The sequence below is a fragment of the Vulpes lagopus genome, chromosome 8 (genome assembly GCF_018345385.1).
Source record: "Vulpes lagopus strain Blue_001 chromosome 8, ASM1834538v1, whole genome shotgun sequence".
NCBI lineage: Eukaryota > Metazoa > Chordata > Mammalia > Carnivora > Canidae > Vulpes > Vulpes lagopus.
In genome coordinates, this window is record NC_054831.1 from 72,977,285 (window position 1) to 73,000,459 (window position 23,175).

At 47.0% G+C, this 23,175-nt stretch overlaps 1 protein-coding gene across 3 annotated transcripts in view; it reads right to left on the reverse strand.

Moving 5' to 3' along the window:
• Nucleotides 1–23,175, reverse strand: part of CAMK1D (calcium/calmodulin dependent protein kinase ID) — a 433,707-nt gene that overhangs the window by 36,053 nt on the left and 374,479 nt on the right. For all 3 annotated transcript variants that reach the window (XR_005989504.1, XM_041767287.1, XM_041767285.1), the window contains exon 6: nt 5,347–5,422. Coding sequence is in view for 2 of the 3 variants with exons in the window: in XM_041767287.1 (XP_041623221.1) it covers nt 5,347–5,422 (76 nt within the window). In the remaining variant the exon portion in view is untranslated. The remainder of the gene's footprint in view (nt 1–5,346; nt 5,423–23,175) is intronic.

Consider the following 23,175-nt stretch of genomic DNA (forward strand, 5'->3'; position numbering starts at 1 on the left):
ATTCAAAGCTAGAGGTTCTCAAAACATAGAGCCACACTGTGTAGAAAAATTATATCTAGACTTTGGCCTATCACTCAAAAGGATCTGAACATCTTGGGAGGTATAAGTGAGATGTTCAACGTCCATTCATTCTCTGCCTGAGATTCTCAGAGCTCTGGAAGGCATCAAGGAAACCAGGACCCTGGCTGCCATTTTGAAGTCTGACATAGTCATTAAATCAACCTGAGACCAATTCCTGGAGCAAAACTGGTGGTGACCAGGTAACCACCAAGTTGAAGCATATCAAGTTTAAACTTAAAATAGAAATAAAGATAGTACTGCTTTATTTAACTTAATTTAATACAATATTTTAACACAGTCAAGTATTGTATCATATACTATAATTATGATGATTTGGATGTAGTATGTTCAAACTATATACCCAATGATGTATATGGTATTATCTCTCCCCCAGACTTCTGACCTCCACGTGATTCCATAACCATTCCATGGATATCTCAAAGGGGTCTCAAGTTTAACATGCCCAGAAGGAAATTCTTGATCTCGCTGACCCCCCTAAACTTGCTCCTCCATCACCCCCTATTCTTTTTTCTTAGCCATTTACATGATTGCATAAGCCAAAGACTTGGGATCATACTCGAAACTTCCCTCTCCTTTATCTCCCGCATCCAAAGTACACCTACCACTTGACCCCCCTCACTGCTTCCCCGGTAGACACAACTCTCACTGCTCACCTGAATGAGCCTCCCAACAGTCTCCACCCCCCACTGCTGCCCTGTCCAACCCCTGTTCATTCCAGAGTAGCTGGAATATTCCTCGAGTGAAAATCAGGTCAGTTCACACCTCTGACCCAAATTCTTCTTTGCCTTCCTATCACTTGTGTTAAACCAAACCTTTCTAAGTCTCTTGTTCCCCAGGCCCTTGCGTACCTCTTGGAATCTAACTTTCTGATATCTTGTCTTGCTATCATGCCTACGGATCATGGCAGACACGCTCTTTACCTACTGCAAATCCATTTCCTACTTTCTTCTTCACCTGCACACCTGTGATTTGCCCCTCCTGCACATGGTCACCTGCTTCACTTGGCCAGCTGTGAAATCCCATTTTCTTTTCTAGGGACTACTTTAGAAATGAGCACGGGAGGCATTTCTGGCCAATGAGACATGAGGAAAAGTTGGGGACTTCTGGGGAAGATAGTCTAGCTCTAACTGCCACATGGGGATAAATATCACCTCTTCTTCCACCAATTGGTGCAGCATCTGTCCATGAGGCCAGAAGCTGTCGCAGTCATCTTGTTTGGTTGGGGAGGGCACAAGGAAAAACCAATGCATTGAGGATGGTGGAGAGCAAGGATGGATATAATCTGGGACTGAGGTTCTGACTTAGGTGATCTTAGTGCTTTCCTACCTATGCACTTGTTATTACATGAGGTATGACTTCTTAAAAATGCCTACGCTAGTTGGGCCAGGTTTTTCTGTTACTTGAAGCTGAAAGCATCCTTTGTTCATGCTATTCATTCTGCCTGGAATATTTCCTCCTCACTCCTTGTCTCCCTACTCATCATTTAGGCTTCATTTTAGGCCCTCTGCTCAAGGAAGACTTCCCCAGCCACCCACTGGAAATAGGTAATCTCTGTTCTACTTTGCCATGGTACCTTGTGCTCTTCTTTTAAAAGCAATTTGCACATTTTAAAATTCCACGTTCATTTATGAGATTTCTTTGAATGCCTGTCTCCTCCACGAGACTGTGAGCCTGTTTACAAACAGGGGCTGCATATGTCTTGGTGAGTGCTCATTCTCAGTATCTTGCATAGTGGCAGGTGCATGGGACAGATTCAGTAAACATTTGTGGAAAGAGATAAACAAATACAAGCTGGATAGAACATGGAGTGAAGTATCTTCTCTACCCTCAATGACATGGCCACATCCCTATGGGAGGGGTATACGGTATAGCACAAAGAGCTGGACTGGAAGTCAGAGCTGGGCTTGGGTTCAAATGTTGATTCTGCTACCAAGTGATATTATTTAGTCTCCCTGAAGTTATCTTCTCAGTGGGTTTAAAACAACTACCCCTATCTTGTAGGATTTGAGAGAGGGTGAAGGGAGATAAAACTTGTGACCGTATTTATATTCTTGCAGTGTTATACAGATGTTTGATGTCAGCATTATTATAAAGCAGGTGCTATGTCCATCCTGAAATGTTCATATCTTAAAGGGATTCCATTGTAATAATTTTATTAAGGATAGCACAACTAAACTATTTACTATGGACCGAATAGTGTCCCCCTCAAATTCATATATTGAAGCCCTAACCCCCAATGTGATGGTGTTTGGAAATGGGAACTTTGAGAGGTAATTAGGTATAGATGAGGTCATGGGGATAGGGCCCCCATAATGGGGGCCTTCTTTATAAGAAGGGGCACCAGAGAGCTTGCATGCTCTCCTTCTGCCTCTTAAGGACATACCAAGAAAGTGGTGGTCTGCAAGGTGGAAAGAAGGTCCTCCCTAGGAAGTGAATCAGCAGGACCTCCCAGATCTTGGACCCCCCAGCCTTCTGAACTATGAGAAACAAACCTGCTGATTAAGTCACCCAGTCTATGATGTTTTTTGTTCTAGCAGCCAGAGGTGTCTAAGACACCACTGCTTATCCCAGTAAAGCCATCTGCACCTCCTCATAGCTGTAGTATGTCAAATGCCAAGACTTTAGGGAGACAATTATATACACAGCTGTATATATGAAGGGAATCTATAGACACTATAATGTAGACCAGAGTAGTGGTTCAAGATTCAGCCAGATGTGAAGGAACAAACAAGTAGAAGCCCAGATGGGGGGGGGGCATTTTTTGCCTGGCCCCAGATTTCCCTAGATGACACTAGCTTTGGTCCTCGGTAGGAAGGACTGTGGCCCATCATTCATTTCTTTAAATCTTCCTTGTCAAGTCTGGCAAGGTCGGACCTCTGATAAGAGTTTCAGCTGGGGTTTTAAGGAGCCAGAGTAAATGAGTAAATGACACACAGGCCATGTCTGCTTTCTGCTTACCCAGGAAGCTCTCTAATGAGGTATGCAGCAGTGTGTGTGTGTGTGTGTGTGTGTGTGTGTGTGTGTGTGTGTGTGAATTTATTTATTAGGGGAGAGGATCCATTGCTTTTACTAGATTCTCAAGGGGTCTATAACCCTCCCCACCCCCACAAAAAAGAATGAAACTACCATAGAAGACAGTCGATGTGCTTTGAAAGTGAAAGCAGTATGTAAGTGCAATATGCTAGTTTTATAGCTCAGATGAATCTGGCCTTTATCCATTTCCATAAGTGGGGGCCGCAGGGGCCAAGGATATTATAATGGAAAAATCCTGTGATAATGGCAAGAATCTACAGGAGCTGTCAACTAAATCCACACTAAACTACAAAAGCTGCCCAGTTGAATGTAGGCTGTAGAAAGACCGCTTGCTTTCCAGATAATGAGACAAAGCCAACACAGGGGGGATGTTTCCAGTAGTCCCTGAGGATGCCACATGCTGTCAGACCTTTCTCTGATCACAATCCTCCACAGTCTTTCATTGTGTGTAGTGGGCTCTATCTGCTAGAAAGCCTTCCCTTCCCTGGGGAGAAATTCATTTCCTATCAATTACAGACACCAGTTGGCCCAAACCCACCCTAGGAATGTGCTCTGTAGTAAGCATTTGAAAGTATCATTGCAAAAAGAAATTATAATTAAAAAATAACTTTACAGCAGACTTAAGCAAAATGAAAAATAACAACAAAACCCAATATTGATCACCCTGAAAGAAATGCAAAAACCTTATGTCCATGATGGCCTTTCCTGGGTTGGGGAGATGAGGCACCTGAAAGGAAATGAGAATCTAAAGGCTACCTTCCCATTTTCATCACATTTTTTTTTCTCATTTTGACTTCTTTTGGAGATGTCCTAATACTTTCATAATACTGGTTTGTATCCCCAGGAAATCCAAGGTAGCACAAGAAAAGATGTTAAACATCATTAACCATAAGAGAAATGCACTGCAGCATTATTTATAACAGTCAACATATGGAAGCAACCCAAGTGTCCATTGATACACACACACACACACACACACACACATACACACACAGGAATATTACTCAGCCATAAAAAGGATGAGATCTTGTCATTCACAACATGGATGGACCTAGAGGGTATTAAGCTAAGTGAAATAAGTCAGAGCGAGAAAGACAAGTATCATATCATTTCATCATATGTGGAATCTTAAAAATGAAGCAAATGACTACAAAAACAAATAAAAAGCAGAATCAGATCTATAAATACAGAGAACAAACTGATGGTTGCCAGAGAGAAGGGGTTGGGGGATGGGCAAAATAAGTGAAGGGGAGTGGGTAAGTCATGAGGAACATGGCCAGTGGTATTGAGATAGCCTTGTCAGGTGACCAATGGCAGCTACACTCGTGGTGAGCACAGCATAACCCATAGAGTTGTCGGACCACTGTGCTGTACACCTGAAACTAATGTTAGCACTGTGTGTCAACTATATTCAAAGAAACACATTACCAATACATTTTTAAAAAGAGAAACACAAATCAAATCCAAAACGAAAGCACTTCATGCCAATCAGGATGGCTATTATAGAACATTGGAAATAAGTGTTGGGAAGGATGCAGAGAAACTGGAACGCTTACGCATTGCTGTTGGGAATGCAAAAGTGAGGGCGCTGCTTTGCAAAAACAGTATGGAGAGTCCTCAAAAAAGCTGAACAGAATTACCATACGAGCCAGCAACCCTACTTCTGGTGTGCATTCAAAGGCAGACATTTGTACACCTATGCTCATAATGGCATTATGCACAATAGCCACGGAGCAGAAATACCCCGTGTCCTCTGATGGATGGGTGGAAAAATACAGTGTATTATATGCATATCATGGACACATATTCAGCCTTAAAAAGAAGGAAATTCTGTACCTACTGCAACGTGGATGAATCTTGAGGACATTATGATAAGTGAAAGAGCCAGTCACAAAAGGACAAATACTGTAGAATTCCACTGATGTGAGGAACGTAGAGTCGTTGAGTTCACAGAGACAGAATGTAGGATAGTGGGTGCCAGGGTCTTCAGGGAGGAGGGGGATAGGAACTTTAGTGTGTAATGGGGACAGAGTTTCTGTTTGGGAAGATGAGGAATTTCTGGAGATGGATGGTGGTGACAATTGCACAATACGGTGCCTGTACTTGATGCCACCAAGCTGTACATTTAAAAATAGTTAAAATGGTAAATTTTGTGTCATGTATATTTTGCCACAATAAAACGGAAAAAAAGGAAGAAAGAAAAAAGGAGCCAAGGTGGCAAGCAATACTTACAAGATGTAGGCAATCACCCCGATGGACCAGCAGTCAACAGCTTTGCTGTATGGTTTCTGGGCCAGGACCTCAGGAGCTGTGAAAAGATAAAGGAGAGACACAAGCCTGACAATTTAAATGCCTACAACATAAAACATCTTTAACAATTTTTTCTTTTCTTTATCTGTCTGCCCCTCAGCCTGAACTTTCTGTGACTAAAAACTGAGTAGAGATATAGGACTTATTTTATGTGTTGGCTTATCTAACTAGAAAAAAAATCTGTGTGTGTGTGTGTGTGTGTGTGTGTGTGTGTGTAATGAGATTAACAAAAAAAATCAATCTATCAATCGGAATAGGTGGCTATTTTATATTAGTGCTATGCTAGGTATTGCAGCTCAGATGAGGCTGAGTCAGAGAAAAGGATATTCCACTTGGAGCCTGGGGAGGTGACCTCACCTAAAATTAATTCAGGGAAGCATTTCTGGCCCCCGGGTAGGGCCCGCCTGTTTGCTGTGGGGGTGTGAGCGTGAAGCTTCCTCCTAATGCCTTCATGGAGCTCATGATCCAATGGAGGTGAGACCTGAGACCTGATCCCTGGGAAGCCTGCCTTAGGCCTGCTCTCAGCTCACTCTTAAGGTGTTGGGCAAGTGACCTGTAACAATACTATCATTTCATTTTCTCATCCGTGAAACAGCAAAAATGCTCCTTGATCCTGAGTCCTTGGTTATAACCCAAGAATGCTCCATCCCGGGAAGGGGGGTGTGTGTCTCAGCTTATTTTGTCTTCTCCTGCTTTTTAATCCTGGCCTTGTGGCTCTAGCCCTGGGCTGGATATCCACCCAAGTATCTGGCAACCAACAGTGGCTGCCATACATTTTGTGCAAAGAGTAAGTAAATACAAGAGAAAACAGTGCATCTTTACAAGCAAAATCCCCCTTTTACCCAAATACACTTGACTAGCATGTCTTTAGCATAGACTTTCCAGAAAACTTGAGAGTACACAAAGTAAAACTACCAGGCATGGGCTGTCTGCTGGATTGTGTGTTCTATGGGTTTGGGATGCCTTAACTCACTTACTCACCTGGCTTTGGGGGGGAAGAGCTTAATTAGCATTATTATGAGGACTCCCTAGTCACAGGTGAGGACACAGAGGGATTGACAGATCCAGTAACTTGCACAAAGTGATCCAGCTAGCAAGTGGTCTCTATACCAACTTCCTCTCTGAAGTTTAACCTAAAAGAAGTGCCTGCCGTGGCCTGGGTCTTGTGCCAGGCATTCATAGATGTTTTCTACTATAACCCTTTTGGCAACCCGCACACTTATCACACTCTGCACCTGATCTAAGGAAAATGAGCCTCAGAGAAGTTCTTTTTCTGACACCACACAGTAGACATGGACCAGCTGGGATTTGAACCGGGTCAGTCTCTTCCTTGTTCCAGTTCCAACCATCGGAATATATTTACTGTGAAGGTGAGTGCTTCTTTAGCTTATAAGAAAAGTCCTTTTGCAGAAAAACCAACAGGGAAATCCTCTCTTATATTCATTAAGGTAAAAGTTCCTAAGCAGGATGAGGGACACACACAAACGTTTGCTGAATGTTTCTGGTTGTGATGGTAAGAAATACAATCCACAGATAATCCCCAAGTCTACTTTTCGATTTTAGCCCCCATTCCTCCACACTTCAAATCAAATCTTTTTTTTTTTTTTTTGCTTTTTTATCAAGAGCAAAATAAATTCGCTTGCGTGTCCTTTCTTGACTGTGTTCACCCTCAATGCAATGGCACGAGAGAAACAGGACTATAAAGTTAGGAAACTCACGTATTGGAGAAGTGGCCCTTGGATAATTGGGAGCTGGCTGCATCAATACGTCCTTTTCCCTGTAACTGCTAAGAGCATATTTCTCAGACACTTCTATTATGGCAACTGACAAAAGGGAGCCGTTTCCCACAGTAAATGTCTTGCTGATTTAGGAGGTAAGCTCTCTCCAAGCTGATGTTCTTCTGGCCTGAGTGGCTGCAAGGGCACAGATGGTGGAGGTGATTGCATCTGCAAGGAGCTTATTTCTGAGTCTCCAGAGCCATCCATGCAGCTTGATGGAAAGTTCAGAAGGCAGGATAAGGCTCACTGGTGACTTCTGACCCAGTGTTGCTTTCCAGCAGGACAGACGGCAGAAATCCTGAGCACAGAGGCAGGATGGCGGGCAGGTGCCCTGGCTTCCATGTCATGGGATCTGCTGGGCTCTCTGGGGAGATGGCAAGCCAGCCAGGCCCAGCCGCTGGATGGCACCAGATGTCAAACAGTGGTGTAGGGGCAGCTAGAGTGCAGCACAGGATTCGGGGCACAAGCTCACGTCACACACCAGGTGGGACATGGTGACAGATGTGGGGAAGGAGCCCCGAGAAGGAAAATATTGGCGTCCCCAATGGCTGATTCCATAGTTTATAAGCAAAGATTGAGCCGATCCTCTGAGCCGTGATTAGTAGAGAGTTAGCCTGCAAGCAGATCTCACCCCTAGGAGGAGCTGAAACTGTGTTCTCTGGAACTCTCCATCCTCATGCTCTCTAGCACTGTGGGCGTGCGGAGGGAGGGCTCCTTAACAGAACATCCTTGTCCTCCTTCTCCTCTTTCCCCTTCCCTGCCTTTTAGAAGGAGGGATGTTCTGGCCACCATCCATTATTCAGAAAACAAAAGAATAAAGAATACGGTGTCCCTCCGGACGTCTGTATACCCACGGGGACACGCACACTTGGCAACTCACCTTCAGGCTGGCAGGGCCACCCCCATTTGGGAGAACCGTGCAGGGGCCTACGTGCACTTGAGCAGTGAGTGGCTGATTTTTATGCAGCGTGGAACTGGGATGTTACTTGAGACGTTTAGATTCTTGAAGCCACAGATACCACATATAATTTTTAAAATATGCGATTTTGCATAAATAGCGAAGTTTGTCACAGCAAGTATATGTTTTTAAAAAAGGTATTTGGTTCTTTCTTAGATGCTTCTGGTCTCACAACTGACAAAAGGGAGACACTGATGGAAAGGTGCCAGGATCAGAAGCATGGGTTTTAGAGGGGAAAGTTCTAAATGATTAACAGGCAAACATCAAGGTAGCAATCCGGGGGTGGAAGTCTATGTACCTGTGCCAAACATTTCTTGTTAATTTTCTGGTGTTGTGTCTTATCTAGGTTCTATCAACAACAGCACAGTAAACATTTTTTAACCAGTTGTTGGCAGGTGAACCACTTGCCCGCTGGTGAGGTTCTTCACAGCACTTGAAACAAATGGAGAGCGTGAAGTCCTTGGATGTGTACCATAACAATAAAAAAGGGAAAGCAGACTGATCTGGAGAGTGTCACCAAACTAAAATACTTAAAAAACTATACAATGGCAACACACACTAATGGCCTTAATTCCAATTCCACTTTTGATTTGATTCCTGAAACCAAATGTTCTCAGGGCGCCTGGATGGCTCAGTCGGTTGAGTGACCAACTCTTGGTTTTGGCTCAGGTCATGATCTCGGGATCATGAGACTGAACTCTGTGTTGGGCTCAGTGCTCAGTGCAGAGTCTGCTTGAGATTTTCTTCCTTTCCTGCTGGCCCTCCCCCTGGCTCACACTCTCTAAATAAATAAATAGATAAAATACTTAATTAAAAAAAAATCCAAATGTTCTCTGGGATGTTGTTTGAACAAGCCTACCTACATCCCTTTAGCTACTTTTCATCTCATAGTGATTCTTGGAAAGCGTCAATTCTCAGGCAATAATCAAAACCTTCCTGACAATGTGATACGGCAACCAAATCATGCTTAATCCCTGGGATCTGGGATGTCTTTTTTTCTTGCTCTCCTCTGGGTCCTGCAGTTGGCACCTCTTGTTTGGCCAACCTGTTGAATTCTCCTGGCTTTTGCCCCCCCTCCTACCCTTTCCTTGATCCTTTCAGCCTGTAGACTGTGCTCTGTGACAATCTGCCTCTGGCTCTGATCACTTTGAGAACCAGCCATGCTCCCATGGATTATATCAATCTTATACCATGTAATTCTTGGCAAGAATTCAGCTGTAACCCTAAAAAGTCACAGCATCCAGTTTACAAACTCTCAGACAGTGAATAAGCTTCCAGGCAGAGGAGGCCCAGGGCACAGTCAGCCAGGAGCCTTGCAAAGTGGTTCTCTGAGTGGTGCCCACCACACATCCACCGCTCCCCCAACGCTGTCAGATGCTGAAGAACTTCTTCATCAAGGAGAAACAATTTTCTCTTCTGACTGTATCCAGCGCAATGCATGTGTAGTGGGAGGGTGACAATGACTCTCGCCACCCCCACACCTCCTAATAGAGGGAGGCTTTGAACTGAAATAATTGGAACTACTGGCACTCGGAAAAGAGAGCTGTCATTAAAAGGCAGTGCAGCTTGTTGGTGATGCTATCAGCCCCCAGGCAGAGCAGGAAAGGGCTTAGTCTCCAGGTCAGCCTAGACAGAAGGAAAGGACTCGAGGCAAGAGGACACATATGTTCCTTTGGTGCATCTCCAGGCACAGTCCCTGGGGACCACCAGTGGCAAGAGACCCATCTAGTGATGCTGAAAGGGACATACGCAAGATAGGCAGTGGTTGAGTGGGAGCAGCTCTACCTAGGTGACATGTGTCAGGTTCCTGGGTCCACTCAGAAAAAAAAAATCCTGTAACACATCAGCCTCCTGGACCTCCCACCACACCTCTGCATCTTTTCCCTGCTGCGTGAATCACACCATCAAATACCAGGTTTCGTGCCACCGGACACCAGGGACATATCTCAGGTCTATATTTTTAGGGCTTAGCACATTCCATTTGGTTAACAAGTGGCTATTCCTAACATGAATTTTAGGGATAAAACAGGCTGAATTAGCTCCAATTCTCTGCGTGTGGCTGACTGTCATTCATACCATTCTCCTTTTAAAACCTTGTTTGCAAAGGGATTTCAGGATTACTACTTTTAGGTCCAATGGGCAGAAAAGATATTCTGTTAAGTGATCTCTCAGAACTTCCTCCCTGGTCGAAGGTTGGGGTTAACAACTCAGTTTTCTTAGCCATCCCTGATGGGAACAGCATCCCTCTGGCCAGTTTAGTTTTATTCCAGCAAATGGGAGTTAATACGTAAAGGCTCATCTTCAGCAGAGCATCCCCGAGCTACTGGAGATATCTGCGGACAGACAGATGTGGTCCTCCTTCTGAGGCTTTTCTCATGCTCTTCAGTGAAACAGTGGTTCAAGATTTAAAATAACTGAATTTACTGCTGTGAGACTCACCGACCCACCGTGATAAATTCCACTTGGTGGGACACATCCTACAACCTGAGCTGTTTTATATTGGTTGAGAGCTAGGGTTCCTGGTAAACTCCAGAGGTTTCAAAAAAAAGGAAAAAATTTTTTTCAGAAACCTTTTGTCTTGTTTTTTAAAAACAATTAAATTGCCCATTTTCCTTACTGAAAACGAAGAAAAAGGCGTAACCAAGTCTAACTGGAAGCAGGAAGAGCCGCTGTCTACTGGAGAGAGAGGAGGAGATTGAGAAGATCTCACCGGGTCACCAAGTTCACGTTCAAGGCCGTTTGTCCTCCTCTGTGGAAGTCTGAGTACCACTGCACTCAGCACCTCAGTTGACCACCTCCAGTGCGTGAAGGACAGGGTCACTTTAGGAAGAGCGTGGCCTGGGATGGGAAGGAGCAGCCCTCAGTGCCAGAAACGGAAGCCCACAGCCCAGAACCACGGGGCCTAGGCTGTGTTTCTTGCATTCTTCAATTGTTTACCAGCTTGGGTTCTGTTCCAGGCACTGGGCGTACGGTGTGAAGGAAGCAGACCTGGCCCTGTCCTCCTGGGTGCTGAGTGTGGACACGAGCCACAGAAGTCATGCCAGCTACAGCTGCCCTCCTAGGGGAGACGGTCAGACCAAGCCAGACAAGATCGTGGCAAGATTTTTAAAACTCTGAATAAAACTCTGAAAATACTGCACTTGCTCTAAATAAAACTCAAAAATATCTAGGAAGGGATATATTACCTCCAACAGTCAAACAGCGGGGAAGAAAGGCTGTCGCGCTAGTCTGTTGTGAGAATATGCCCTTGAGTTGTGCTCTAAGAATAAAGTAATTGGTTTAGAGATGAGGAGTAGGAGAGGTACGGGGGCTTGTTTTCTCATTACACAGGGGGTAAGGATGTGAAATGGTTGCTCGGATGTAGGTGGTTTTAACTTCAAACAACTTTAGTTGTCTGTATTTAAGAAGTTTTAAATAGGCCCACTGACTCTTCAGTAAAAGAAATCTGGGATCTGCCACTTACTCCACCTGTGGACTCGGGTGAGTCATTTGATCTTTTTGAGCCTCTAGTTTGTTCATCTGTAAAATGGGCACCTTCACAGAGCCCGACCTTCAGGACTGTAATGAAGCTTAGTGAAAATAATAACCATAATAAAGTTACAGATAGAGCCAATAGTGTATTATGTAAGGACAAAAGGTTGAGAGAACCACAGAGAGAGAGAATGGAGGTTCTATTATTTTGTAGAATTTAGAATTTAGAATAAAGGATGGACAGATCCTTGATTTCATTCGGTACCCTGCCTTCATTCTAGCTTTACCTAATGGAAATGATTCATAAATGGGAGATTTCCTTCCTTTGCATTAGAACCTTCAGAAATCAGAACAGAACGGGGACTACAAGCAATGGAAAAGCACAGCTGAGGATTTTAATCTTTGAGTTCGAGGGCAAACCTCAAACCCCCTATACCAACCTCCCGCCTTGTTGGTCCCTCTGTCCATTGAGTTACTGATCTTTTGTTCACTTATTCGCCAACACACTTCTACAGGCCTCTCTCAGTCCAGGCACGGTTCTAGACACTGCAACCCAAGTACTGGGTTGTCATCATTGCTGACAGCGCCATGGGCATGAGAACTGTCTGTCATAATATTAACGATGCCCACCATGGCCAAGGGACACTGGCTCGCCGTGACTCCTTCATGGCTTTGCATTTATGGAGGGAAGAGAGAGACTGTACTCCTCCTACGTTCTCTCTCCCTGGCCCTCGGCCCTCCCTCACCCCATCCCACCCTCTCCTACCTCCAGGCCAGGGGTATCAAGATTGCCTTTGCCATCACCCTGAGCTCTCTTCAGTCGTGTAATTAGCAGCAAGGGAGCAATGCCCAGCTCCAGCCCAATTCTTCTTTTCACTGGCCTCAATTATAATTCTTTCTTAAAGGGAGATTAGAAAAATTTGCTTCAGAAGTATCTTATTTTTTTTTCTAATTCTTTGGAATTTGCAAAAGTCCTGCCATTTCCCTTACCTGCAGAACAGAGATGACCAGACCCCAAGATTAACAGCACTCTACATTTCCTTGAATGAGCTTCTGTTTTTGAAAATGGCTTTAAAAAAAATTTTTTTTTTTAAGATTTTAAGCAGGGAGCTTGCTGCTCCCTCTGCCTATGTCTCTGCCTCTCTGTGTGTCTCTCATGAATAAATAAATAACATCTTTTAAAAAAAATGATGAGATTGGGACACCTGGGTGGCTCAGCGGTCAGGCGCCTGCCCTTGGCCCAGGGCGTGATCCCAGGATCTGGGATCGAGTCCCGCATCAGGCTCCCTGTGAGGAGCCTGCTTCTCCCTCTACCTATGTCTCTGCTTCTCTCTCTCTCTTTCTCTCTCTCTGTGTCTCTCATGAATAAATAAATCTTTTAAAAAATTGATGAGACTGTGCACACAGAGAGTGGCACTCTCACCTCCACCCCCTGAGATCTGGCAGGGAATCAGAGAACAGAATTACAGGCTGGGCCCAGGACCAGCGAATCTCAGAGAATTCATTAAATTCCTGTGCCTCAGTTTCCTGTCTCAAAGGGCACCTGCTACTCTGTCCTGAAGTTATGCCTTTGTGGTAAAGAATCTGAGCTCAAGTGAAGAGTTGCCCGTGACACTTCATGGGAAGGAATACGGTTAGGGATTTGTGTCCAGGGCTAGCCACTTGGATCCCAGTCTTCCTGTTTTTGAGGATTTCCACAGGTGGTGAGAAGGAGCAGCTTCCTTGCTGGTGGATGAGTAAACGAGGCCTTCAATGAAACTGGAATCCGGCCCCAAAGAGTTAAGTAATGGCGCAGGTTGGAGAAGTGACAAGAGGGATTTCTTTTAAACACTGGGAGAGAGGGGATCCCTGGGTGGCTCGGCGGTTTGGCGCCCGCCTTTGGTCTGGGGCGCGGTCCTGGGGTCCTGGGATCGAGTCCCGCGTCGGGCTCCCTGCATGGAGCCTGCTTCTCCCTCTGCCTGTGTCTCTGCTTCTCTCTCTCTCTCTATCATGAATAAATAAATAAAATCTTAAAAAAAAAAAAAACACTGGGAGAGAAAAAGGACATATCAACCCAGTAGCTACCTGTTCAGGGATGATAAATAAAATTCTACAGATAAGGAAAATAAATTTCAGGCATCCCTTTCAGGGGGGAGATGTGGCTTCAGGAAGAACTGATGACAAGGAGTAGGACTGACCGCAGGAGCCAGAACTCTGTCGGTGGAAGTTCCAGCAGCAGCAGGGGGATTACATGGGTAAAAGCCCAGATAACGAGGGGCTTTCCCATGAGCGTCCTCACAAGCGGTGCTGCTTCCTGGAGGGTTAGAGGACCGCCACCAGGATTGCTGGCAAAGGATACAGCTGCAACACAGATTGATGCTTCGCCTGCGCTCTGCCTTGAGCCCAATGTCATGGGAGCTCCGAGGAGTAGCGTGTTCTTGGGACAGCCCTGTCCTGCCCATATGGGTTCCCATGCACTTTCTCACACTGCCCTTAGAATTGCCAGTTACTAAAAACACATCACAAAACAGCAGCTCGCCCTGGCTTTCCTGGAGCCCCTTGAACTCCACCGCAGGCAGGCGAGGTCCCCATGGAAAGTGCCGTGCTGCTGTCTAACCCGGGCTGATGGGGGCTGCTTACCAGGCCCGCACCACCCAAGCCACAGTGCGGCCAGTGCCTGGAGGGGCAAAGCCGGGGAACAGGAAGGCAGTGGAAAAATCGGGGGGCAGCTGGTGGTTTAAAATATGGGGGATTATGAATCTGAAGCGCTACCTACTGTGCTAATGAGGCACCTACAACCCAGCAATTGCACTGCTGGGGATTTACCCCAAAGATACAGATGCAGTGAAAGACCGAGACACCTGCACCCCAATGCTTATAGCAGCAATGTCCACAATAGCCAAACTGTGGAAGGAGCCTCGGTGTCCATGGAACAGATGAATGGATAAAGAAGATGTGGTCTGTCTATACAATGGAATATTCCTCAGCCATTAGAAATGATGAATACCCACCATTTGCTTCGACGTGGATGGAACTGGAGGGTATGATGCTGAGTAAAATAAGTCAATCGGAGAAGGGCAATCATTATATGGTATCATTCATTTGGGGAATATAAAAAATAGTGAAAGGGAATAAAGGGGAAAGGAGAGAAAATGAATGGGAAAGATCAGTGAGGGTGACAGAACATGGGAGACTCCTAACTCTGGGAAACGAACAAGGGGTGGTGGAAGGGGAGGTGGGCAGGGGGACAGGGTGACTGGGTGATGGGCACTGAGGAGGGCACTTGATGGGATGAGCACTGGGATGCTCTATGTTGGCAAATTGAACTCCAATTTAAAATAAATAAATAAAATAAAATGTGGGAGAGACCTGGAATTCAGTGGGAGGGAAGAAGTGAAACGTTCAGAGCCATTCTGGCCATTCTGGTGTTTGGGGTTTTAATCATTAAAAGAGAGAGAGGGAAAAAAAAATGAGTAAGTTCCAAAGTGCCACAAGGCTTCCTTCTCTTCCTCGCCACCCCAGCTCACTTCCACCCAGTGGAACCAGTTTAGAAACTTTGACACTCCATCCCAATATCCTGTCTGCCTCCTAAGGTCCGGCAGGGAATCAGAGGACAGAATAACAGGCTGGGCCCGGGGCCAGCATATCTCAGAGAATTCATTACCTTTCTGTGCCTCAGTTTCCTGTCTCGAAGGGCACCTGCTAGTCTGTCCTTCTGCCATTCAGCAATCGCAGAAGGGTGAAGAGTGTGAAGAGTGAGTTAGGGTGCCTCGGCACGTGGGGGGGGTGCTCCTCCAAGGGTTTACTCTCTGCCCATGTGCTGACAGGGAGCTCCTGCCCCCTCAAGGCTAGTGTCCCCACTGAGGGGGGCCCTGTTCTCTCTGATAAACGGGGTCTGGCTGCAGCACCCCGTGTGGCGAAACGCTCACTGCTGGTTGTCACCAGCCAGCTGCAGGGAGAGGAAGAAAGAGAAAATTCTTCTCTGGGTCCTCTGCTTACTCATCTGCACCCTGCATGGCCATTTACGAGTTCTAGAAACCCTGTTTCAACACCAACAGCCTAAGAGCATGAGAATGATGTGATATTTTTAGCCAAACACTAAAATGTGAAATTTCAAGTAGCAAACAGAGGCTCCTGGGTGGCTCAGTTGGTGAAGCATCTGCCTTCGGCTCAGGTCATGATCCCAGGGTCCTGGGATCGAGCCCCATGTCAGGCTCCCTGCTCAACGGGGGGGGGGGGGGGGGGGGGGGGGGCGGGCTGCTTCTCCCCTTCTTCCTCCCCCTGCTTATGCTCATTCTCTCTGTGTCAAATAAATACATAAAATAAAATAAATAAGGGAGCAAACTAAAAAATCAAGCTCTGTGGGAGAAATAGCCACACAGAAGAGTAGGGATAAAGGGCTAAGAGCAAGGGCCCACGGGGAAAAGATGAGAGGAATCACCATGACAGGTTGCTGACCAGGACAAAAATGGTTGATAGCAACTTATTTTAGTCTTTTCTTATCCGTTCTGAGTGAAGGTGGGAAAAGTGGCAGTCAAGATCCTCCACACATGGATATTTGTATACTTAGAGGACCGTGAGTCACATGTCTCTAGAAATACAGGATGGCAGACCCAGAAAAAATCATGGAGCTCGGTTAGTCCAGCACAGTTATTTTATATCCAAGAAACTGACAACCCAAGAGTTTAATGAAGGGCTCTGGCCTCCCACATCTCTAACCAATGGCAGAGACATGCAGGCGACTCGCATGCAAGTCTCAGTGCTGTGACTGCCACCAACTAGAGCCTGGGTGGCTTGGAGAACAAGTTGGGTCCTTGTCCCAACACCATGCTGGCTGCAACCACCACCTTCCAAGATCTCATCGGAGCCACAGGGCCCAGATCAAGCTCTAAAGATGCTGTGGTCTCATGAATTCAGGGCATTCCTCTATCAAAAAAAAAAAAAAGCCAAGAATATCGACCAGCCTTTCTTCATTCCATTTACAAGAGAACACGATGAAACTTGTTTCAACTATTTTAGGGAAGTTAAGCCAGAGCTAGGCCAAAGATTTGTGCAGGCAGTACTACAAGTAAGTTAGGGAAGGAAACCAGAAGGACTCCTTTCCCACCGAGTTAGGAATATGACAATCAGCGCCACGTACAGAACCATGGTGTGCTTCTGCTCCTAAACGCAGTGGTGGACTGGAGGTAAGTGCGCCTTCCTATTTTTGAGCCACATCCCACCATGAAACAGTGTGGTTGCTGGTGTGCACTCCAGAGGAAGCACTGCACAGCGGTGGATCATCGCTCCGTAGGGCTCGATGAGAAAAGAAAGTCTTGTTTAGCTCGGAAACATCACAAAGCAATTAAAGTCTCTACCACCCTTCTTGCCCTTTCTAAGGTGAAGTCTGGGACTCTCGAGTCACCCTGCTAGCAAGAGAACACCTGCGCGCCTTCCTCTGACGAGGCACCCCTGTCACTCAATCTACAGATGGTGGCTTGAAGTTCTTTGAAACTGTTTACTTTTCTTTCTGGAATCAGGAGAACCAGACCCACAGAACTGGGGAAATCACATTAGTGCACAAAGAGCGACATCAAGAAATAAAACAACACACTGTCCTCTACCAGTCGGAGGAGATTTGTCATCTTTAGTTTGACTAAAATGGGTGCTTTCCATGACTTACTGTTGTCTTTTTTAAGATTTTATTTATTTATTCATGAGAGACACACACACAGAGGCAGAGACATAGGCAGGGGGAGAAGCAGCTCCCTGCGGGGAGCCTGGTGAGGGACTTGATCCCAGGACCCCAGGATCACACCCTGAGCCGAAGGCAGATGCTCAACCACTGAGCCACCCAGGCATCCTCGTGATTTATTGTTTCCATTCAGTGATTCAAAAGAGAGCCCACTTAGATATCTTAATTTATGTAGCAGAGCAAGTGACACAAGTAACTTTACTAACTTTCTAAGCTCGGACTTTTGCCTTATTGGCGACACCAAGGGGAACGTTTCACCTGGCTCAATCAAGTAGATTCCAAGTCCAGGTCAATACCATACTGACGGCCACCACGTTACCCCGAGGAGCTGATGACCACCGGATAGCCCCATCATTTCTTCTAAATTATCTCCAGGAACTTGTGTATGCAAGTCCCCTTTCCAAGCCAAATGAGTCTGTTCATTTCTTCCACACTGACAAGAAGCAGTTTGGCACTCTGGAACTTTGTTCTCCTGCTTGCCCACATCTGTCACTCTCTTCGTCTTGGCCCAGAATTCTACTCTTCCTTCCAATCACTCCTCCTCCATGAGTTTTCCCCTGTTCGTTCCAGCCCTTGCTGATTCCTCTCTCACCTGCATTTGTGAGGCCGCTTGTGACACCTGTCCAGTGATGGCATACTGCAAACGTGCCACCTTCTATGGGTCTGCATCGCCCCCTGGCCGGAGTCCGTTGGAGGGGCCCTAGGTGTGAGAGCGAGCCCTAGGAGCTGCCGGCAGCGATGGGAGATGCTCATGGTCTCCTGCCACCACTGACGTGATGCTCTGCAAGCACCCTGGTTCCTTATAGAGGACATGTAATATCTGACAGCTGCAAAGGGTGAAGGGTGAAGCTCAAGATGCTCGGATCCTTTCACCTTCTCAAGCACCGGGTGCTTGGGATAAACAGCCCTTTCTTCCTCACTATTTCATCATTAGAGAGCTCATTTAAATTGAAGGTATCTTGATGCTGCCAAACTTCACTATTTAGCCGAATAGTCATGTAGACAAGAATAGTGAGAACAAGAACGCGATGGCCTTTACAAACTGAAATCAATACTCCTAGAAGGACCTAGAAGGAGTCTGGACCAAAGCTGAAAGCAGACAGTGGTGCTCTGTGCCTGGCTTGGGCTCCTGGACAGCACGGCCCCCAGAATCGGGAGGGCTGACTGCAGCTGGGCTCTGCTGTGTTCAAACTCAAACTGCCCAGTAGGGATGGGGCTGTGGCTTCTTCGTCCAAGATCCCAAATAGTGTCCCAGTCTCGCTGAGAGATAAGCCAGGAGTGGGGAGCAGGTGGAGGTGGGGGTGTCCAGAGCTAGGGTTGACAGCATGTTGGGGTCCCCTTACAGAGACCCACTTCATCTTCTGCCCACTGGCTGTCAGGATCCCACTGGCTGGGACAGATCCATAATTTAAGGCCCCCAAAGTCAATGGCCAACACCCAGTCTTCATCTTCCTTGACTGAATAGCCACAATGGACACAGGTACTCTCTCCAACCCGAGGTACTTCCGAGGTAACCACAGCACCCTGATTCTCTTTCTGCCTCACATGCTCCCCCCTCACTGTTCCTCGGCCTCCAGCCTCAGTCCTTCTTCGCCTCCATCTCTCCCTGTTCAACCCCCATAGCCATTTCATCTGGGTTCACGGCTTCAAAATACATCCAGAAGCTGTCAAGCCCCCCGGTGCAGTCCATCCTCAAGTCCACACATGGATTCTGTCCTTTTTAATTTGCCTACTTGCTAAATTTGTAGCCCCCAAATCAATACTTGCCATGCTTTTAGGTCACTTGTGGACATGAGCAGAGAGGCTCAAACTGTGTTTCCGAGGCACACGTTCCCAGCTGAGGTCAAACAAGGCCACGCTCTGCCCTCCTGTTTTGACGCTCACACTATAAACAACTGTCATTTTCATGATCTAGTTAGGGTCATGTTTTTCCCATTTCTGTGCATTTTTGTAGATTCATGGTTTAAAACGGCCCCCAAGTGCCGTGATGAAGTGCCTTCTGGTGTTCCTGGCACCAGAGAGCAGAGATGTGCTTATAGAGAAAATATGCAGCTAGATAAGCCTCCTTTAGGGCTAAGTTATGGGGCTGCTGGCCATGAGTTCAACGTTCATGAATCAAGACTGTCCATAAAATAAGGTGCCATGGAACAGAAATACACATAAAACAAAGTCATTTATCGATCAGGAGGTGCAAATGTGGTGACCAGAGGTTCACAAGGAACCTGACCCTGTACCTCCCCTGGGAATGGCAGGTCAGTCTTTACTAGCTCAGCGTCAACAGTGATGTTACAGGACATAATTCCTGCGCATAATGAGAATCAGACCAGCTCTTTCCCCAGAACTCCAGACTCATGTTCCAACTGCCTCCTCGACCTTGCAAATTTGAACCCATCAAAAGCTGAACCCCTGATAATATTTTTGAAACCTGCTCTTTCCACTGACTTTTACATCTCAAATAAAATTAAAGGAAACTGCACCCTTTCTGGGGCTTAGGCCAAAAAACCCCCTTAGAATCATCACGGATTTCTCTCTCAATCCCTACTTTTAGTTTTCCAGAAAACCTCCATGACATTACTTTCAAATTTTATCTGACAACTTCTCACCACTTCTACTCTGTCAACCCAGCCCAGACCCCACCATTTCTCCCCTCCTTCTACCCCGGCCCTGCACCCTGGCATCTCTCCTAATCCCCGGCCTGTCTCCTAGAGGATTCCTGGTAAAAGTCAGATCATGCCATGCCTTGTGTCAGAACGTTCCCATGACTCCCCTACCACCCTGAGTAAGAGCCACCGTCTTGACAATGACTTCTAAAGTCCTAGCTGCATGTGCCATGCCTGTTACTTCTCTGCCTTTATCCTCCACTGCTCTCCTCTTTGCTCACATGGCTCCCGTTTCTCCCCCAAATACCCCTGCCTCGGGGCCTTTGCACTATCCTTGGAATGCTCTTCCTCCAAGTAACAACATGGCCAGCATCTTCACTTCTATCAAATCTTGACCTCACTGTCACCCTCATAGTGAGGGCTGCCTTGACTACTATGTTTAAAATCACAACCTCCTACACACACACACATACACACACACACACACACACACCCCTCTCTTACCTGCTTTATTTTTCTTCATAGCACTCATCAATCTAAGATACTAAAGAATAGACTTGGCTGTTTGCATACAGTCCGTCTCCCTCTCGCTCAAATGTAAGCCCCTTGATTGAGGGCAGGGATTTTTATCTGCCTTTCTTTTCCTTTCTACTGATGTGTCCCCAGTACCTAGAACAGCAGGTAGGCACTAAATAAATAATCCTTAGGTGATGAATAATGGAGCACTTACCAGATATTATTCAATTTGCCTGTTTGTCCTCTGTCTCTCATAATACTATGAGCATTTTGAAGTCAGAAACCCTGTCCCTATATATTTATATTCCTAACACCAAGCCACCGAGCTCAGCATGTAACAGGGATCTAATAAATACATGCTGAATGAACGGAAGAAGGGGAGAGAGAGAAAAATGCTAATTTTCACCAACCTTGGGTTTTTATCAATTTAACAAGCGCCTCTGCAGGGATGAGTGAGAGAATTCCTAAAGATGAATGTAGGAAAGAGACAGTGCAGTGCAGTGGGAAAGAGACAGCAATACATAGGGACCCTGGTGCAATGTAATCAGAGCCATGATGAAGAAATGGTTAGGAAAATCAGTAGGATGACAAGAGAGAGAATGAGGGGCACCTGGGTGGCTCAGTAGTTGAGTGTCTGCCTTCAGCTCAGGTCGTGATCCCAGGATCCTGGGATCGAGTCCCACATTGGGTTCCCCACGGGGAGCCTGCTTCTCCCTCTGCGTATGTCTCTGCCTCTCTCTGTGTGTCTCTCATAAGTAAGTAAGTAAGTAAATAAATAAATAAATAAATAAAATCTTTAAAAAGAGAGAGAGCAAGAATAGGTGTCGGGAAAGTGGCCAAAGGGGGGGCAACCTGTGAGGTGGGCTTTGAGGGCTGAATAGGAGTTTGCATGCAGCCTGGGGAGTGGGGAGGAAACAGGCCAAGCTCTGCTGCTCCCTGCTCAAGATGTAGGTCTACAAGTCATGAGCTCCCCAGTGTGGCCCCTTCCTTGCTCTCAGAGGACTCCCCAGGCATCTCAGTGCTCACAAATACGAGTATGGAGCTGCTACATTCCCACAGAGCTCCTCTTCTCCCTCCTCACCCAAAGAAAATTCCATATCTGACAATGGAATTACTTGCTGGCTCCACTTGCCACCATTTAGGGTGGTCACAGCAAGGGCCACATCTACATGGTGTTCTCGGTTCCCGGACTCGTCAGCGCCTGCACAGAACCAGAGCCCCCCCGGATGACAGCCGCTTAGAAACCCAGAGAAAGTGCCACTTTACATTTTCTGATTCACCTGGTGGAACAGGTTTCTCTCCTCTGGGCCTTTGACGAGAACTGAGAAGCGCACCTCTTTCATTTTTATTTGCCGCTTGCCTGGCCTGGAATGAACCGGAGAAATCCCACGTGCGCACTGCACACACCCCCACTCCCAGGCACACACGTGTGCTCCCGTGTGCATCTCGCACCACAGCCGTGATGCCAAGTCCCCGCCACCCCACAGGACCCAGATGGGTCCTGTTGCATCACTTCCCCAGCCCAGGACAGGGACCGCTCGGGGCACTGTCAATCTCATCGGGGCCTGGCCTGCGTGGCCTCTCCGTGGTCAGAACACCAGCGGGACACCACACCCGCCTTGGCCACACTGTCATTATCTCCTCCTGAGTCTGTGGCTTCCCTTCACCTTACCCCCCTCCCCAGGGGCCCTCAGCCAGCTCTTCTCTCCTGTCCTGTGGGCACCTTCAAAGATGGGACGGCTGCGACCTAATGCCCTGACACTCCTGCCCTTGGTGGAAGGACCAAGAAGGGCTTAGTGGAGTTTCCCACTATGCACCAGGCCCCTGGCTCCTCAGGTGGGAGGCCCGCTTTCCGCAGCCTGGCCTGGGAAGGCCATGTGCTTGGACCTAAAATCAGACAGGAGTGATGCCCGTCAGAGAACATTCCCTCTTCTCTTTCAGGGTGGGCATCCTGTTCTCATTAGGAAAACCAAAATCAAAAAAAAAAAAAAAAAAAAAAAAGGAAAACCAAAATCATGGTTTGTACCACAGGAATCCAGGCCTGGTCTCTTGTTCTGCATCCGCATCCTCGGATATTCCCAGCTCGGACCGACTCCCCAGGCTTTTCCCACTTGGGGCTCTGGCACCAGCCGACGCTCCATGCCCTCGCGTCCCAGAGCCGCCTGCTTCTCCACAAGCAGCGAATAGGCTGCCCGCCCTGCTGCGCCCTCAGCCCCATCTCCCCGGCGCCCTGCCACTCTGCTGCCAGCTCCCACTTCTGTTCCTCGTAGCCCTCGCCATGGCCTGAAATGACCCTGCTCTTCACCTCTTTGGCTGTGGTCTGCCACTCCCAAGTAACATGTAAGCTCCTCGAGGGCAGGCGCCCTGCGTCTCGTGCCCTGCCTTCACCCCGGTGCCCAGCACCGCGGCTGGCACGTGGTGGGCACCTTCATGTATACATTGGCTGCAGGAGTGAACACATTCGTGTAAACCAAAGTCATGGACCCCTCGCCAACGGCGCCCGTGGCCTTTCTCCGGGTCCCCAGAAGGCAGACGATGACTCTGAGCGTGCAAGTGCTCTTGCCCTTTCTGCATTCTGAATGCTTGGTACAAAGGATCTGGGGCTCTGATTTTAGGAAGGACTTTCATTCTTGCCTTCTCCAGGACAGATCCGGACTGGCTACTTCAAGAGTGACTTCGTCAAGGTACAAAGCAGCTTCCTCCTACGGATGTTCT